This window comes from Bos taurus, chromosome 2 (assembly GCF_002263795.3).
Source record: "Bos taurus isolate L1 Dominette 01449 registration number 42190680 breed Hereford chromosome 2, ARS-UCD2.0, whole genome shotgun sequence".
NCBI lineage: Eukaryota > Metazoa > Chordata > Mammalia > Artiodactyla > Bovidae > Bos > Bos taurus.
In genome coordinates, this window is record NC_037329.1 from 47696519 (window position 1) to 47715547 (window position 19029).

A 19029-nucleotide genomic window follows, 5' to 3' on the forward strand; every position below is an offset into this window, starting at 1 on the left:
AGTTGAATCCAATCCAATCAATTTCAGGCGGGGGCGGGGGGTGGGGGGGGAGGTGGGGGGGGTGGGGGGGTGGGGGGGGGGTGGGGGGGTGGGGGGGGGTGGGGGGGGTGGGGGGGTGGGGGGGTGGGGGGGGTGGGGGGGGTGGGGGGGTGGGGGGGGTGGGGGGGGTGGGGGGGGTGGGGGGGGTGGGGGGGTGGGGGGGGTGGGGGGGGTGGGGGGGTGGGGCCTGAAACTTGGCTCCATTGCCTGGGAGATAGGGTTATACCGTCACCACAAAAAAAAAAAAAAAAGAAGAAGAAAATGTGAAAAAAAGACGGAAAATTATGTTGTGCTACATTTCTTATTAATAACCTTGTACTTTACAATGGCTCACAGTTTAAGGTTTTGTATACTTGCAATGTAGTATTTTCTCTCTACATTTGTTTCACATTTTTTACTTACTTAATATAATATAAATAATTTGGTTAATAGATTCAACCTGCACATTTCAGCCACATTAATATATATAAGAGTCTGTTAATGGTATAAATAATTCTTTAAATAAAATAAATCTGATATGTTACATAATACTGATAAAAAATTACCATTGCTAATAATTTTGTAAGCCACCTTAACTTCTGGAATAAGTAATACTGATGAATGGATATGAAACTTGGTTTGATGATTTGCATTTATTTTTGCTACTACAGAAAAACTGAATTATAATCAACCTTACCTCTGATAAAGGTTTCAAAGTGGGGGTTTGTCTCCAGATATGGAAACAGAAAGTTTTATCTCGTCAGGTATCGTTTGCAAAAAACCTCAACTCTGAGCGTCCATCGTGGTGCAGCGTAAGTTTTCTAGTTCAACAGGTGGCTATCAAATGTTAACTACAGAAATGACTGAGTAAAATATCCCATCTAAGATTTTTTTATAAAACCTATTCTACTTTAAAACTTAGGTAAAAAAAATATGCAACAAATGGTTGCAGTTTCTGAATTCTTAATTTAGATCTGTGAGCCCTCGTCCCTTTAGAAATCTGCAAGGTTTCAATTTCCTAGACACCCAAAATCAAGTCCAGTGCTTCCAGGCAAGGTTCATTCCAAACAGACAATATAAATGGACACTCGGTGGTGTGCAGTGTATGTCATATTTTCAGGTAATACATCATCATGCCTTTTCTCTGCTGTTAAATACAAAAACAGCATCTTTTACATTATCATAGAAAAGCATTTAGGTTGTATTTTTATTTATCACTTTACACTTGTAGTCTCTGGTAGGTGTACTCCATAGAAACCAAAGAATTTTGTACACTATTTCTTTGTACAATAAAAGATAAAGTGTGCATTAGGTACGCTTGTACATGACAATATTGTACAATATTTACATTTCTGATGTCACCATGAAATTCTGTATTTTCTATATACAACATTGAAAATTCTTCTGAAACATTTGGACTATTTCTTATAATCACAATTTTAGTATTATAGAAAAAGAGTTTCTCAGTAATCTCTTGACCATCTACCACCCTCATCATTCAGGGATTCTGATTGGTTTTCCAGCATTCTGTATCCTTCCTGATCAAAAAATATCGTATCACTGTTTCTCTTAGCACCCTGTGGTGGTGGTAACTATCTGCCATAGACTAAATATTGATATAACAGTGGCTATATCAATACTTATCTACAGACATATCTGTGCACATTCCTTTAATAAACACTGCGCATCGGTGGAGTAGTCCCTGTTATCTGGAGATCTTCCTCCTCTTGGGTTTGGGAGGTCTCATCTGTCTGTCTCCCTGGGGGATTTGGTGAACCTGGAAATAAAGAGGTAGGGAAAAAACAACAACAACAGAGATTGAAATCACAAACACCATAGGATTTCTGACAAAGAAACAGGGTAGGCAGCAGACTCTGGCTTTCATTTTCAATCACAGCTATCTTGAGGCATTTAACACTTTTACAAGACTCAGATCTCGGTGTGCCTACAGTCACTACAGAGGATAAGGAATCTTGGAAACTGACAAGCAGAGCAACACTCTGTGGATCTCCCAACAGTGGAATACAGAAGAGGAACTGGAAAAAAATCAAAGTGGGAGAGGGGATGTGCAGTTGCTACCCCTGCTGTCCATTGAAAATGAAAATAAGACCTTTCCCATCAGAGGTCCCTGGATCACTAACTTTACTGGGGTTCTGGAAAAGTCGATAAATATATACTAAACATTTTCTTCTTTATTTCATCACTGTACTTATTTTATAACTACTAAGAAGGGTCAAAGATGATAAGAACATGCACACAGCTCAGTCCAAGGAGGTTTACTTATGAGAAGAATAAGGATGGAAAACAGAATACCACTACCATCTGTTGGCAAATCTAAGCTTGTGTAGTCTGGGAAGAGCAATGCATACAACTCATCTTTATACACCAACAGGGAAGCTAGCAGCATTTAGGGCTGTGTATCAGATTGAACAGAGGTGGATGAATAGCAGAACTTGATTCCCAGGTTTCAGACAGCAGGTCTGGTGTTAGGGGCGGAAGACAGGTGCTAGGGAGGTGGTCAGGTGTCCCACATTGTATTGCGGCTGTTGTGGTACTGACAGGAGGGGACAAGGCAAGGTCCAGGAGAGGCAGGATGTGCCCACGGCAGTGGTAGCTAAACCACGTCAGTCGTGTCCGACTCTGTGTGACCCCATAGACGGCAGCCCACCAGGCTCCCCCGTCCCTGGGATTGTCCAGGCAAGAACACTGGAGTGGGTTGCCATTTCCTTCTCCAATGCATGAAAGTGAAAAGTGAAAGTGAAGTCGCTCAGTCGTGTCCGACTCTTCACAACCCCATGGACTGCAGCCTACCAGGCTCCTCCATCCATGGGATTTTCCAGGCAAGAGTACTGGAGTGGGGTGCCATTGCCTTCTCTGAGGCAGCGGTATAGTACATGCTTAATAACCAGTTCCCCGTGGAGGAACATAAGCCCATTGTAGTGTATGCCAATCTCTGTGGTACAAATGGTTTTTGTTTTTTTTTTCCGAATTTCATTTCCTTTTTTTAAAAATTTTCTAATTATGTTTTTTTTTAATTTAAAATATTTACCATGGCCAATTTCAAGCTACTAATGTGATGTCACAGAACTCAGGCTTAGGAAGAGATGGGCACAGTGGATCTGAAGATCCACTACAAGTTGGCTCAATTGCATGTTGTAAAGATAACGTAATAGCATAGACCACTGCTATTCAGAATCAAATACAGAAAACTATTTTTAAAGGTTTTTTTAATGTGGACCATTTTTAAAGTATTTATTGAATTTGTTACAATATTGCTTTTATGTTTTCATTCTTTGGCTGTGATGTATGTGGGATCTTCACTCCCTGACAAAGAATCAGACCCACACCCCACTCCATTGGAAGGCAAAGTCTTAACCACTGGACTGGTAGGGAAATCCCCAGAAAACTTTTAAAAGTATTACATTTAAAAAATAACACCAATGAGTTTCTCACACTGCCTCATCCTTGTAAATGTTCCATGCTGCTGCTGCTGCTAAGTCGATTCAGTCGTGTCCGACTCTGTGCGATCCCATAGACATCAGCCCACCAGACTCCCCTGCCCCTGAGATTCTCCAGGCAAGAACACTGGAGTGGGTTGCCATTTCCTTCTCCAATGCATGAAAGTGAAAACTGAAAGTGAAGTCGCTCTCTTAGCGACCCCATGGACCGCAGCCTACCAGGCTCCTCCGTCCATGGGATTTTCCAGGCAAGAGTACTGGAGTGGGGTGCCATTACGTTCTTTAAAACCACTAGTCTCTGATAAAGAGTCTATTGAAACCTTTTATAAATTGAGGAAAGAAGCCTTTATTCAAAGTTGCAAATTAGTTACCTGTGGACCAAATGAAGCCTAGAAAGGGACTGGTTTAGCCCTATGGTGTTTTAATATTTTAAAAATAGCTGGCAACACTAAATAATGAGAAATTTTACTTTCAGACTTGCAGTGTTGCATGAAAAAATGGGAAGATCTTGCAACAGTGGCACAGATCCCCACATGGCTCTAGCTCGCTGCAGCATGGAAGCAGAAGCTCCTTCTAGAGAGAATACAGTCCTCATGTTGCCATGGCCCCCATCACTCCTGACTGCTTGCTGGCCACAAAGGCCAAAGATCTTGAGAGAGACATTAGCGAGATGCCTGCCAAACACATTTCTCCTCTTCCTGAGCAGGCATGGTGTACAATACTTTTACCAGTCCCCTTGAATTAAGAAGGCCACGTGACTGGGTCAAACCAGTGGAAAGTCAACAGAACAGATGAACTTCCCGGTCTGGCCCATGAAACCTTATCCTGCCGTCCTCTGGGTACATGGTCTTCTCTCCCGCTGCTGGGTTGGATGCTAAGGATGTGATGGAGCACTCTGAGACCCTAGGGAATGGGGGATACTAGATATAGAAAGAACCTGAGCCCCTAAATGACTGTGTGAAGCAAGACTTACTCAACCAGAATGAGACCCAAGTGAGGAACAGCCTTTTTAAGCCATTAAGCCTCTAAGACTGAGAGTTGGTACGTAGCCTACCTTGACCAGGGCATCTTGGTTGGCATTTCTTAATCCACTAAAATCACTATTTCACTCAAACCTGATCCCCTGTATTTAATGATACTATTTGCCCAGCCCTAGAAGGTGTTTCAGGGGCTTCCCTGGTGGCTCAGACGGTAAAGAATCTGCCTGCAATGCAGGAGACCTGGGTTTGATCCCTGGGTTGGGAAGATCCCCTGGAGAAGGGAATGATAATCTACTCCAGTTATCTTGTCTGGAGACTTCCAAGGACAGAGGAGCCTGGTTGGTTATACTCCATGGGATTGCAAACAGTAGGACACGACTGAGTTACTAATGCACACACACAGAAAGTGTTTGAGTTTATAATCTCTGCTCCAGACTTTTCCTATAATTCTATCAGGAAATTAAACATCTCAGGGCCTCAATTTACCCATCTTTGAAATGATGGTTTGGATCACAAAATCTTGTACCAATCCTAATGCACTACGAATGTGTAAAAACTTATATCTGTCATTCAGTAGCCATTTGATGGCTTGTTAGGATTCAGATAACCTTGTTAACACAATAACAACTAAAAGAAATCACCCTTTCATTGCTGAGTAGCTTTGGATAAGTCACATTTTTAAGAAATTATCAAAATTATAGTTTGAGTGTTTATGTTAGCCAATATGTAAATTAGAGAATGATGATTAAACTCACATTCAACACCATTACATGCAACATTCAATAAAAATGTAAAGAAAAAGTAGACACTTTAAAACCAGAGGTTATAGTGTTAAATATCAATAATTTAGCAATAGGATTTGGGGCCAAATATTTAAACTTTTTTTAGGTAATAGCAGAAAGGAAATGAAATGACTATATACTCTTGGTCTTGACCCTATGTTCAATTTCCCTTTTTGTTCTATGGTAGAGTGAAATTTATATTATTGAATACTTAGGCAGCACTAATAATCACTGCTATTCTAAGAGTCAAATGCAAAAGCTATGATTTTAACTTCAATGTTTTGCTGCGCACATTTTAAAAGTATTTTATGTGAGGAAAAAAGTTACTTACCTCAGAAAAAATACATAGTTAATACCACTAGATTATTTTTTCTTAAGTTATTTTTAATTTTTTATGATAGCAGTCTTTTTTGAGCCCAGTAATTTAGTATTGCTACGTGAGTTGCCTGACAATATTTAAGAGACTTTACCAAAAAGTATAATACAATTTATTTTCAAAGAAACACAGTATAATGGAAAAATAACTTACAGTCCCAGACATTTTGTCCAGTTCACTCATGGCCTCATGAATAGCAGCTTCTAAATGGTTATTTAGCTTTCCACTTCTGGAATTAACGAAAACAACACAGTAGATTAAAAAATTAAAGAAAAAAAAATCTCAATTTAATTCCCTAATCAGAAAACAGAGTACCAATTCCATGAAAGAAAGTCAATTTATATTCACATTTGGACAATTCTGATGACAAAACACTCTGGGATTCTCATGACTGAACACCAATCAATGATAAGGTCACATAACTACAGGAAAAACAAATTGAACCGATGATTAGGGAAAGTGTTCTTTCCCCTTCCACATGTTTCTTCGACCGTCTGATGATTTTGCAAGGAAGCTGGGCAACGGGTCTCTATTTCCACAGACGGAGCTTGTGCTCTTAGATTCCGGCCTGCTCCGCATTGCCTTTTGTTCTGGCTTGTCTTTCTCAGGCTGTGTGTCTGGAGGAAGGGCTCTGAACTGCAGGCTCTGGCCACTAGGGAGCTCCCTCTGCCCTCTCTGGAGCATCCTGGCTTCAGGAGTTCAGCAAATGAAGGCTGAAATCCTGGTGCACTTTCATTACAGGTGGGAAACAGCTTAACCTGGCACACCTGAGGCTCTGCCACATTTCCCCGCCCCCGCCTCCCCAAAAGCAAAATGACAAAACTATTTGACAAGATAAAGAATGATGGTCTCAGAATGTCTATCACTCGTCTGACCTTTTCTCTCTACTCAGCATACCAGGCTTCCCTAGTGGCTCAGACAGTAAAGCGTCTGTCTGCAATGCAGGAGACCCAGGTTTGATCCCTGGGTTGGGAAGACCCCCTGGAGAAGGAAATGGCAGCCCATTCGAGTACTCTTGCCTGGAAAACTCCATGGACAGAGGAGTCTGGTAGGCTACAGTCCATGGGGTTGCAAAAAGTCCGACATGACTGAGCGACTTCACTTTCACTTTTCACTTGCAGCATACCACTACAGGTATTTAACATATGGAGAATCTGCCATGACTGAAACATTTAACTAGGAAGCTAATGAACTAATTACTAAAACAAGGCAAATCCGCACTATCTACCTCTAGGAATTATGTCCACTCTAACTTTTCCTTCTTGATGCATACAAAGAATTACCCAATTACTCTGAGTACTAAGGTGATTCACTTCATTTATCTCATCCCGATGATTACTAGAGAAGGTGTAGAGGTAAATGGCCTTCCAAGAGTTAAGTCCTAGCCCAGCATTTACATGGAGATTGGAAATTTGCAGTTGTAGAAGAATTTGGCTCATAGTCCCATTTAGTTTGGCTCACATTGTGTTTAAAAACATATTTGAACTTTACTGGAATGCTTCTAGATGAGGCCCTTTGGTTTACCACAGTCCTCACCAAGTTTTACCCTCATACAACAGGACTGGACAATGCACGCAGTTAGTTTCTGTATACAATCGTTAAGTAGTATACTGCTAGGTATACACATCGTGGATGCTCCATATGGTGTCTAAATAATGTGTCCAAAGCTAAAACAACGGCTCTATGTTTTGGGAAACTTATATGCACTTAAGTCAGTTTAACTGAAAGAAAAGATTGTAACTGAACTATAAGAGCAATGCAGCATCAACCTTACCTTTTGTTGGCCTGAAAGCTAGCCTACAGCTTTTATATTCTTCCCATTTATGCAGAAAAGTGCATAGAACAAGTTATCAACCCCTATCAAACCTATTTCCAAAAAAACCTGCTAATAAATTACATATTTCTTTTAATTCTTTTATTAAAAATTTAAACTAAAGTTCCCATTTGATATAAATTCCCAGTCTCATTCTCTCCCACCCTCCTCCCCAAAGGCAACTGTGTTGTGTATTCCTATAAAGAAAGAAAATGAAATTGCTCAGTCGTGTCTGACTCTTTGCGATCCCATGGACTGCAGACCACCAGGCTCCTCTGTCCATGGAATTCTCTAGGCAAGAATTCTGGAGTGGGTAGCCTTTCTCTTCTCCAGGGGATCTTCCCAACCCAGGGATTGAACCTGGGTCTCCCGCATTGCAGGCAGATTCTTTACCATCTGAGCCACAAGGGAAGCTGTGTATTCCTATGGCGTGTTTTAATATTTTATATGATATATCCATGAACAGTACCTAGTATTGTCTTTTATGTGTTTTTTAAATATATATCATATCAAATGTGTCCTGATATAAGTACCATTCTACAACTTATCTCTTTTCTTTTATTGCTATTTTTGAGTATGTCCCAGTTGATAGATAGTCACATGCTATCTTTTATTCACCTACTTATTCCAGTTTTACAGGGCCCTGGTCATCTCATGGGGTCAGGCTGAGTTGTTTTCCCACCGAGGAGTTTGCTAAGCATGATTCTGGGGAGGAATGCAATCCCAGGACTCTGTAGGGCTATTTAAGCTGAGCTAGAGTTGGGCTGGGTTGAGGCCCCTTTTGTGGCTTGTTTAGCAAAGGTCTTGACAGTATCACATACTGCCCAGCTATCTGACAATATTATGCTTTGTGCAATGTGTTAAATAGCTTTATCTTTACTATTTCTTTTGTATTTGTATAAAAGTATGAAGATAAGTTTTAAAAGATATTTGTTATGCATTTTTATTATCTTATGGGTTTAAAATTGACTACATAAAAGTCTAAATGTCTAAAAAAAAAAAGGAAAATATTTCAGTGAAAAACCTTCAGAGAATCTGGGTTCTATTATCTTTAATAACAAAAATAGCTAGTATTTATTGAATATTTTAAGGCTTCCCTAATGGCTTGGATGGTAAAGAATCTGCCTGCAATGTGGAAGACCTGGGTTCGATCCCTGGGTAGGAAGATCCCCTGGAGAAGGGAATGGCAACCCACTCCAGTGTTCTTCCCTGGGAAATCCATGGACAGAGGCTACAGTCCACGGGATTATAAAGAGTTGCACACGACTAAGCGACTAACACTTTCACTTTTTTATATATGCCAAGAATTGAATTAAATCTTTATATATATTACTTCATTTAATCCTTATAACAACTCAATGAAGTAGCTGTTACAACAGCTGTTTGTATGTCACACTTGATTTTTTAGGGAAAACTGGTGAAACCAATTATAATTTTATGACAAAGAAGATGATATTTAACTGTAAATAATCTTCCAAAGTAATAGAGGCATAAAAGTTTTGTTCTTTAATACGAAAAATTTCAACAGCATCTACATTAAAGTATAAAAATAATTCAACATTATTTGTTGAATGAACAGACAAAATTTTAGGAGTTTGTGAGTTCATTCTTCAACAAGATATTTAAAATATTTATAAACTCCTTGTATTAGTTTAAGGTAATTAGTACAATGTTTTTCCTTTGACAAACTTAAGCAGTTATTAGAGGGTGAAATGACTACTTTTGGAAGAGAGAATAAATATGGAGATATGGGGCATGAAATTACATGAATATATCATGGAAATCAAGAGGTACAGAGAGACTTTCTGGATGTCAAATCTGCATACCATATTCATACTAGCTGGTCAAGTCAGGAAAAATGAGCTTAAAAGAGGAAGAAAAAGCTCCATGAGTCCATGAAATGAATAATTAGTCAAAATTCAATCTTCTAGTCCAGAGGCCCTCCTTGTCGAGTCTCTTCTACTATTTTCTCTTCCCCACTGACATTTAATAATAAACATTTTTACTAATGGACACTCTAAAAGCTACTTGATTAAGCAATAGATGTTCATATAATCACATTTCTAGTTATTAATGGAGATAATTGCCACTTCTCATGTTCATTGCCTATATTGTCACACATTATCCTTATCTTTATTAATTAAAAAAAGAAGCCAGGTACACATCTGTGAATAGTACGAGAAATAAGAGGGAAGTGAGAATTGCACATTGCTCTGGACTATCAGTTCAGAATTTAAGAAACTCACTTCATGTAGACCAGAACAAACTTGGATCAGACCTAAATGTCAAGAATCTTGGATTCTAAAACCTAATCTGTAGGGAAAGTACGCAGATTAAAAAAAATTTAACTCATGAGAGATCAAGATGGTAGTATACGAGGACACTGACAACTGCATGTTGAATAGCTCTCACTGAAAATGACGTGGAGACTGGCATAACGACTTTTCTACAACTAAAACTGTCCACATAGAATCTGGTAGGAATGGAGGAAAAGCTATTGGGAACCACACACAGAAGAGAAAGGCAGGATCGCAGGCTTGGAGATCTTCCCTGGGGAGCAACTCTGGGAAGATGGGCCCCTTAGCTGGTTTGAAAACAGGTAGGGCTTATGACAACCCACTCCAGTACTCTTGCCTGGAAAATCCCATGGATGGAGGAGCCTGGTAGGCTGCAGTCCACGGGGTCGCTAAGAGTCGGACACGACTGAGCGACTTCACTTTCACTTTTCACTTTCATGCACTGGAGAGGGAAATGGCAACCCATTCCAGTGTTCTTGCCTGGAGAATCCCAGGACGGGGGAGCCTGGTGGGCTGCCGTCTCTGGGGTCGCACAGAGTCGGACACGACTAAAGCGACTTAGCAGCAGCAGCAGCAGGGCTTACCGGAGGGCTGTTAAAAACCAAGACTCTGCTTTTGAAGTGTGCATGCACGTGCACAGACTTGCTTACTCCCACCCCCACCCCCACCTGCCTCCCTGCTCCAGCACAGTGGAGAGGCAGCAGACTAGAAATAGCCTGGTATTCTGGCTGGCTTGCCAGCACACTCCCTGGCCTGCACTGGGGCCCTGCTCCAGCTCTTCTTGCTCTGGCACTGCCCTCCACTATAGTAAAGGCTGCCACTGCCAATGAGAGCGCACACACTTAGAGGGAACAGAGATGCACAGACCCTCTGACTAGGGCAGAGGCAGTCATTGCCAGTGTGCATATCCCTGCCCACAACTGGAGGGAGGAGAACTAACTCAAGTGAGAACACTAATTCAAAAGATACATGTACCTCCATGTTCACAGCAGCATTATTTACAATAGCCAAGATATGGAAGCAACCTAAGTGTGTCTACCAATAGATGAAAGGGTAAAGTGGTGTGTGTGTATATATATATATACACACAATGCGACTGCTACACAGCCATAAAAAGGAACGAAACTTTGCCATTTGCAACAACATGGATGGATGTGGGAGGTACTGCGCTTAGTGAAGTAAGTCAGCGAAATAAAAATATTTTATGTTTTCACTTACATGCAGAATCTAAAAAACAAAAGATGAACATAACAAACCAGAAACAGACTCACAGATACACAGAACAAACAGTGGTTACCAGTAGGGAAGGGGTGGGGTGAGGGGCAAGATAGGGGAACAGGATTAAGAAGTACATAGTATTAGGTATAAAATAAGATACAAGGATATAGTATACAGCACAGGAAGTATAATCAGTATTTTATAATAACTTTAAATGGAGTTTAATCTATAAAAATATTTGCATCACTGTGTTGTACACCTGAAATAACATAATACCATAAATAAACTAATTTCAATTTTAAAAAATAAAGAAAATTTAATACAACAAGTATCATTTCTTGGTTTTAAAGTGTTTACGTTTTATGTTTACTTTTATGTTTATGTTATCACTTTATCACTTTCCAGATTCACAAAAATAAGGTTACTGAGTACATATATATGTACATATAGACAGAAGATTTGATCCTTACTTTAAAAAAAATCGTAACATATCTAAAAGTTACACAAATTTTTTTTCTTTAATGAAGCTATTTCCACTTTTAAGTACAAAATGACCCTAAGTAATTCTTCAATAAATATGTAAATATTTCCTTTGTGATTAGGCAGTAATAAGCAAATCACTTTAAAGATATTTATAGTATAGTATGATTATAGCATATTGAGGGTTACATGACTATATAATGCTCTAAACATCTAATATGGTGACAGAATGTTTCAAATGGTAAAAATATGTAATTATTTTGTTTCACCTATATCTTTATAAGAAAAATAATGGTTTACTAAATACCATGTGCTAAGAACTGTGCTAAGGCTCTCTTTAGAACAATTCTAGGAGGTTGGTATTAATATCCCACTTTAGAAATGAAGTATTTAGACTCAGAGAGGTTAAACAACATACTCAAGGGTACACATAGCCAGGTAATGATGGAAACATCTGAACTCAGGCCACAACCCAAACTTTCAGCCACCTTGTTCTTGCCACCTGCCTTTTTTAGTTTCTTTCTCCTTGTCTATAAAACTAGCCAGATATTTGTTAGCTCAAATTTCTTTCCAGTTATTCTTTGGGAACTTTTCACATAAAGGGTAGAAAGAAGAGTAAATAATAGATACCAACTCTCTCTGTTCCTTTTTATTTAATCTTCAATCCATGGCCATTTTATTTTTATATGTGCCATTCTACCAGAAACTGTTTTCACTGAGGTCACCAATGGCCTCCCAACTGCCCAGTCCAAATGGAGATGTTTCCGATCTTCTCTTACTGGACCTCTGTTTTTCATTGCATTATCCCAGAAATTCGTGGTCTTTGGCTTTTAACACCCAACTCCCCTACCCTCTGGTTTTCCACCTTTCTGACCATTATTTCCATCTCTTTCATTATCTCCAGTAAATGTTCAAATGCCCCAGAGTTCGCTCTTTAGTCCATTGTTCAAATTGGTCAAAGTACCTCTGTGTGACTGAAGTCATTTTTCATAGTCAAATACCATTTCTTCCCAGTTTCAGACTTGGGTCTGTGGAATCACCGGAACCTCACGTTGCACTCGACAGTTTTCTCCTGTACGCCCATTTCAGTGCTTCCACTGCCCACTAAAGCACCCGAGAGTTGTCCTTGATTACCTGTTCTCCTTCACATCCCAGCCAATCACCATGATGTTCCGTCAATTTTATCTCCTAAATGTTTTTTGACCACATTCTTTCTCCTCTGTTCTCATGGGTCCCCTCCTGGTTTGAGTCTTCTTCCTCTCTTGTCCTCTGACATGGCCTTCTAAATGGATGTCCTTGTCTCCAATACTGTTCCCCTAAAATATATCCTCCATACAGCCACAGCTAAAGTGAAAAATTCAACCATCTGTCCCCTTAGGCACTTCCAATAATGTAAAGACCTCTGAGGCCTTACCAGGCCCTTTATGGTCTGGCTCCTGCTTATACGTTTGGTTCCATCTCTTACAATTTCCTCTCCCCCAGATCTAACTGCCGACCTCATCTAAACACTGTTCCAGCCCATCCCATCTTGTCCTTGTTTCCTGTGTCTGGCTAACATCTATGTAGTGTGTAAGGCCTGGCTGAGGTATCATCTCCTCTAGGACATCTTCCGTTACCTGAGTTTAATGTCACTTCTCCGTGATCCCAAAATACACTACACTTATTCCTGTCACTGCAAATTTAACATCTTAATTATTTGTTTCTAAATCTGCCTCCTTCACTAAACAGTGAAGTCCTGGGACTACTGTGTTGTGCCTGGTTGGCATAGATTCTTTTGCTAAATCAATCTCCTTGACTTGGGAAATAAATAAATGATTGGGTTCAACATACCATTTATCACTTATGTGGCCTTTACCTAATTATTTAAGCTATTTGGGTCTGAGTGTCCTCATCAAAAATGGGTTCAGTAATTCTGGCCCATCTTCTGATTGGGAGAATAGAATAATGGATTTTAAATCATATATGCAAAATGTAAAGTGTTCTATGAGGCATTTATAAGGCAAGTCCTTCTACTTAGACAATGGTCTGATAAACAAAGCTGTTTTGCTTCATATTTTTGTCTTTTACCTTGGTTCCTTTAGATAATGCTACTTAGGACCCATATAAATTCACCTCAAATAGTAAGCTGGCTTTGAAGGAAATTTTTTACATTGCTGTTTATTACTCATTACCTTTCAGAAATTGCTTAATAGCAAATTTATGAGGAAAATACAGCTCATTTCAAGGCAGTATATCTAAATACTTGTGTTATCAACAGTTTTGGATATGTTGCACATAATCCAGCTAACTGGCATATCTCACTGAAGGAAAGATTTCAGGGATATTTTACTTCTAGTAAACAAGTACTACTGAATATTCTAAAGCAAATGGCCAATGAAAATTCGTGATGTAGGTAGCTTGCAATTTCCCTCCTTTCATCCAGACCTTGTATTAATTTTATAGGCTTTATCCTGCTACTAAGCTCTTCATTGTTTCACTTCAGTCAGAATAGAGGGCGCTTGACTCACTTTATCAGATCTATAGCGAATCTGGCAATTCACTTGGCCCTCACCGAAACCACTGCCAATCTGCCATCTTCCAAAGGAGTGTTGAACACAGACACACAGGTGTTAACCCACTGCAGCTGACGTCTCTTTTATGAAACATTCTAGTGAGGTGAAGAGAGTCCCCAAGATTTGTTGTATTCTAAAATTTTAGCTCTGACAAGAATTACTGAGGACACCACTAAGAGAACGACTGCCCTTTAAAAGATGTCATTATCATTATGTAAGTCTTTTATACAAGATACGCTGCTAATCATTACAATTTCATAATTTATAGACATTTGATAATATGAAAATTATAGTAGCTGAGTAGGTGTATTGATGATATATATTAAAATAATTTTCCATGTATACATACAGAAGCACATTTATAGTTCTCTATCTTAAAATGAAATAATAGTTATGATATATGACTACATTGTATTACATACAAGTTATGTAATAAACATTATCTACTTGTCAATACTATGTTTACTCAAAATATAAAGATCTGGAAAAACTTGAATAATTAAGAATAAAGTCCCAAAGTTCAACTTATTATAATTCTGAAGAAAGTCTATTGCCCCTGCTCCAAGAAAATAATTACTTTTCATCACTTTGACTAACAACAGGTAATCTGCCAAAATTATTCACATGGGTACAACAAGGGGGGTCATTCCCCCTCCCAAAGTATTTAAATTACAAAGGGATACACTTTCACTACACTTTCAGAGACTATTTCATTGTTACATGTTGAGACTATTAATCATATTTTCTTTCCTCTCAAGTGAGAGGGATGGAGATGGGGGGAGTAACGGAAGAGCTGATGAAGAGGGAAGTCCCACACACAGTATACATTGTTTCAGAAAATATTTTCTGTAGGAGCTAATTCATCTATAATAGTCCTCTTGGATGATAACTATTAAATTGTACTTAGGCAGGGCTCAAGATGGACTAAATCAGTGAGATTTCATTGTCCCTTTGAAGGAAAGCCAGTAAATTATATCCTTAAAAAACAAAACCGGAAAAAAAGTTGTGCTTACTTTCTGTTCCTTTTCCGGGCTCGGCTGTAGGCTTCTAAACCTTCCGTTAGTGTCTTCAACTTCTCGGGCTCCACCTGAGTGAAGGCATGAAGACCAGACCACATTACCCAGACCTGCAATTGTTAACACTGTTTTTACTTTCCTGCCAGACAAGCAGGTGCTTGTACGGCACTCGGGGGAGGGAGGCTTAATTCTCACTGTTCTGTCCTCGCTGGGGCAGAGGTTGATTCCGTGGCTCCAGGCTGCAACATCAACGGAAATGAAAGACTGGGTGGCTTTCAGAATGTCAACATTTTCAAGGTAATGTTTGAAGAACAAAACTTGGAACTTAAATAACCTTTAATTCACAAAATCATGTGAGTCAGAGATCCTGGTCTGCTTTTTGCACTGCCTGATGCTCAGCAACTGCGATTCTGTATTCCATCAGATGAAAAACAGCGGTGGTGAGTGAGGGTGCTGGGCTTTGGAGCCAGCACATAGAAGTTTGCATCTGACCTCACTTTCTAGCATGAATAACACCCTTAAATTCCCTGAGCCTCCTAAAATTTGGATAATTTAGAGAAATATTTAGTTTGTTAAATCTTCGCTGTTAGCCAAAGCTTTGGCTTTCAAAAATAAAGACACTTCAAGAAAATTTTCCCGAGGACATTAATACCTACCTTCCTGCTAGAACTGCGGTGAGAATTAAAATACAACAAACATGGTGAACACAGCCAAGCCCAGAATAGCTAGTCTTACATAGTGGTGTGTTAGGCTCTGCAGAGGCCAGGAAAAAAAAACAAAAAACAAAAACAAACGAGTAGGGTAGTAGGCTGCATGTAGTCCCTACTGATGCGGAAAGAGGGTGTGGCTACTTCTGATGGGCGTGTCCTCTCCGGGGTCCTGCTTTAACACTGCCAGCCTAGGCTACATGACACTTGCTGCCTCATCACTGTAAGCCACCAACTGGTGGCTGGGGGTTTGGTGGGGGAGGGAGGTGCAGTTTTTGCCACCTGCCCCTAATACTCTCTATCATAGTTCTTGAAGTCACTTCTCCTAAGGAAAACAATTAACAAATAGGAAATTTAATATGCAAATAAAAACACACTTAGAAAAGCACTGTAACTTTTACTGATCTTAAACACAATCTCAGTAGAAACAGTATTGCTTGCTGTGTAAATATAGCTTCAAATTAAGTCCCCCCCCACTCCTCAACCCAGTTTTCCCCCACCCTGCACTCCTTTAATAAAAAAATTCAGAGGTTGCCAAGACACCTAATGGGTAAGAAAATACACTCTAATAAACAAGGAAATGATTAACTTTTGTCTTTGAATCTTCCTGACTCATGAATACTGTTCATAAATAACTTTCTTTGACTTCTTCAAATCTAGTACACAGTGATGATTATTAACAAAGGGTCTCCACTGTCATCTGAAAACAAGCATTTCTAATTATTCAATGAGAATAACAGTCAAATAATGGAAATAGTTTCCTTTTCATAACTTTTGTATTTTGTCCCAAGGGATCCAAATACCTTACATACACAAATTCACTGTGGATTGTGTGCCAGAACAAGATATAACTTTGTTCCAATAACATTTCTACAGGAGTAGTCAAGTGTCTTATTGGAATGACTGGAAAAGCTTAAGTAAGATGAATATATCCATGTGTTTTTATTTTTAAAGGTACCTGGATACCTTTTCACATTTTATGTTAGAAATGGGATTCCATCTTGTACTCACTCACACAAAGAAATTATGAAAGATAGCTCACAATTAATTTATAGCTAATTCCCCTTATATTTAAATTAGTTTCTTGGCACCAAGAAGAAAGCTCTCCTATAATAGGAGCTTCTGTTAGACACAAACTGGTGTAGTGAGAGATCTCAGAAAGGATTGATACAGGCAACAGAAAGCAGATTCACAGTGAAATAATGCAACATGCCACAGTGAAAACTTATCCCCTTGGTCTCGATTTTTAAAAACTAAGCACAGAAAAAGACATGTAATCTAAAAATCCAAAATATTAGATAAAAAAGGAGAAATAAAAATCATAGTTATTGTGAAAAAAAAAACCTAAGTTAGGTCAAATGATTTTTAAAAAATCGTCTATTTTATTTTTAATTAAGAAATAAGGGGCAGTAAAAGCATTTCTTGTACATTTATTATGTAGAAGGCACTGTTTTATTATTTCGTGTGGTAATACTGCACACTAGCATTGTTATTTTACAGATGGGCCTAAGTGAGTTTAAGTTACATGGCCAGCATCAAAACTCAGGATGGCCCCAAAGCAACCTTTCTCTGCCACGTCAACTCTAATACATGCTGAAATACACATATACTATATAGAGAGATGTGTATGTGTGTGTATGCATATATACACACACATGTAAGTATATATGTCTATATATACATGCTCAAAAAATTAGGTCAAATTATAAATCCAGTTTTTATTTACAGAAATTTAGATGATGCTTGCTCAAATTTATCTTCAAAAATTTTTTTTACACTTGAATAATTTTCTGGTGATTTTTAAAACTAATTCTCCACCATGATTTCTTCATTTAAATATGCCTCTAAGGTTCTAAGGTACTTGTAATAAATATATTATTTATAAAGGATTCAATGACCTTGAAAGAGAAAGCAATGAGAGTGATTTCTGAAACTATAAGATACACATCACTTTGTATTTCTAATATGACAAAATCATACATATCCAGAGGTAAATGTTCAGTTTATTTGGTTTCAGAATTTTAGTACTCTTTGGTATTGTGAAATATAATACATGAAGAGTGTGTGTTTTTTTGGGGAATATTCATCCACTTACACAATATTCAAGAAAGTCTTTAAAGATAACCCCCTACAAAGGTATCAGGGAACAACAAAATAAATTCCATTTCTAGTCAAATAGAAACCGTATTTAATGATTTAATGAACACTCATAAATTAATTAGCTAACTTGTAAATAAAGAAAGTACTGGGAATCAAATACATAAATATAACATTAAAAAGATTAAACATATACATATTTTTAAATAAAACTTACACTGAAGGAGCAAGTAATTTAAGATACTTACTATTTTAATCTGGAATTTAATAATCTTATATTCCTATATATTCACAAGCCAGAAGTTTCATAAATTATTTGATTTCTATCTTGGTGAGAAATTTGGGGAGGACTTTATATCTTTACTCATATCGGCCAACATATTTTCATTCTAACCATGATGATGCTAATAGTAGTGGCTATCATGGTATAACTGTGTACCTATGTGATTTAGGAATTAGAAAAAGGTAACCAGACTTTATGTATTTATAGTACACATATTATCTCATGTATAAGTATACACATATGCTGAATTTTTAACTTCTAAATCCCTTTTTTCATTCCTTCAGATTCTTTTTTTTTTCTTCAGATTTTTTAGATTTAATAATTCTTTGGCATAACTAGACCTATAGCCTGTTCAGTAAGGTTAGAAACATACCCATAAAACCAGACATGATTATATGGTGGATGTTTAAAAGTTTCCTGAACAAGTCTGAAACTATGGCTGCTTATTTTGTTCACAAGGCACATATTAAAGATTTGATAATTGTTTGATTTGAGGTCAGCACAGTAGCATGGAGTGTATCTCAGAAGTAAGTCTATGACATAAAAGAAGACATAAACATTTCAGAGACAGAGTGACCCTCTGAAAGTGTGCTACAGTGTATATTAGAAGAATCTGGATTAAAGATCCCAGATCACTTTTGAGCCAATTAACTAGAGAAGATGTCAAAACTCCCTTCAGGTGTTAATCCCCGATAACAGGATTAAATCTCTTGGTGATTCCTTTGCTGGTACTTAGTGCTGAGGCTAAGCTGTCACACAAAGGTTAAAAGACAAGAGCACAGCCATATCACAGATTTCACAGCAGAGAGAAAGCAGCTGACCTCAGCCGCCCCTGTTCCTTCTTCACTTCCCCATCCCTTTTTTACAGTGTCCTCAGTTCCTATTGCTGGGGAATGGTATCATGCAAAGAGCACTAAGCTGAGAGTTAGGAGACCAGGGTTGAGCCTTGGTT

At 38.5% G+C, this 19029-nt stretch overlaps 1 protein-coding gene across 7 annotated transcripts in view; it reads right to left on the reverse strand.

The window, feature by feature from the left end:
* Positions 1-324: 324 nt before the first annotated feature.
* Positions 325-19029, reverse strand: part of MBD5 (methyl-CpG binding domain protein 5) — a 484478-nt gene continuing 465773 nt past the window's right edge. For 3 of the 7 annotated variants that reach the window (XM_015475434.2, XM_015475436.3, XM_015475432.3), the window contains 3 exons: positions 14988-15100; positions 5768-5843; positions 325-1795 (listed from right to left, as the gene is read on the reverse strand). In XM_015475434.2, coding sequence (XP_015330920.1) covers positions 1724-1795; positions 5768-5843; positions 14988-15100 — 261 coding nt within the window. In that variant the 3' untranslated portion in view covers positions 325-1723. The remainder of the gene's footprint in view (positions 1796-5767; positions 5844-14987; positions 15101-19029) is intronic. The other 4 variants (XM_015475445.3, XM_015475435.3, NM_001191268.2 and 1 more) reach the window with 2 other exon arrangements.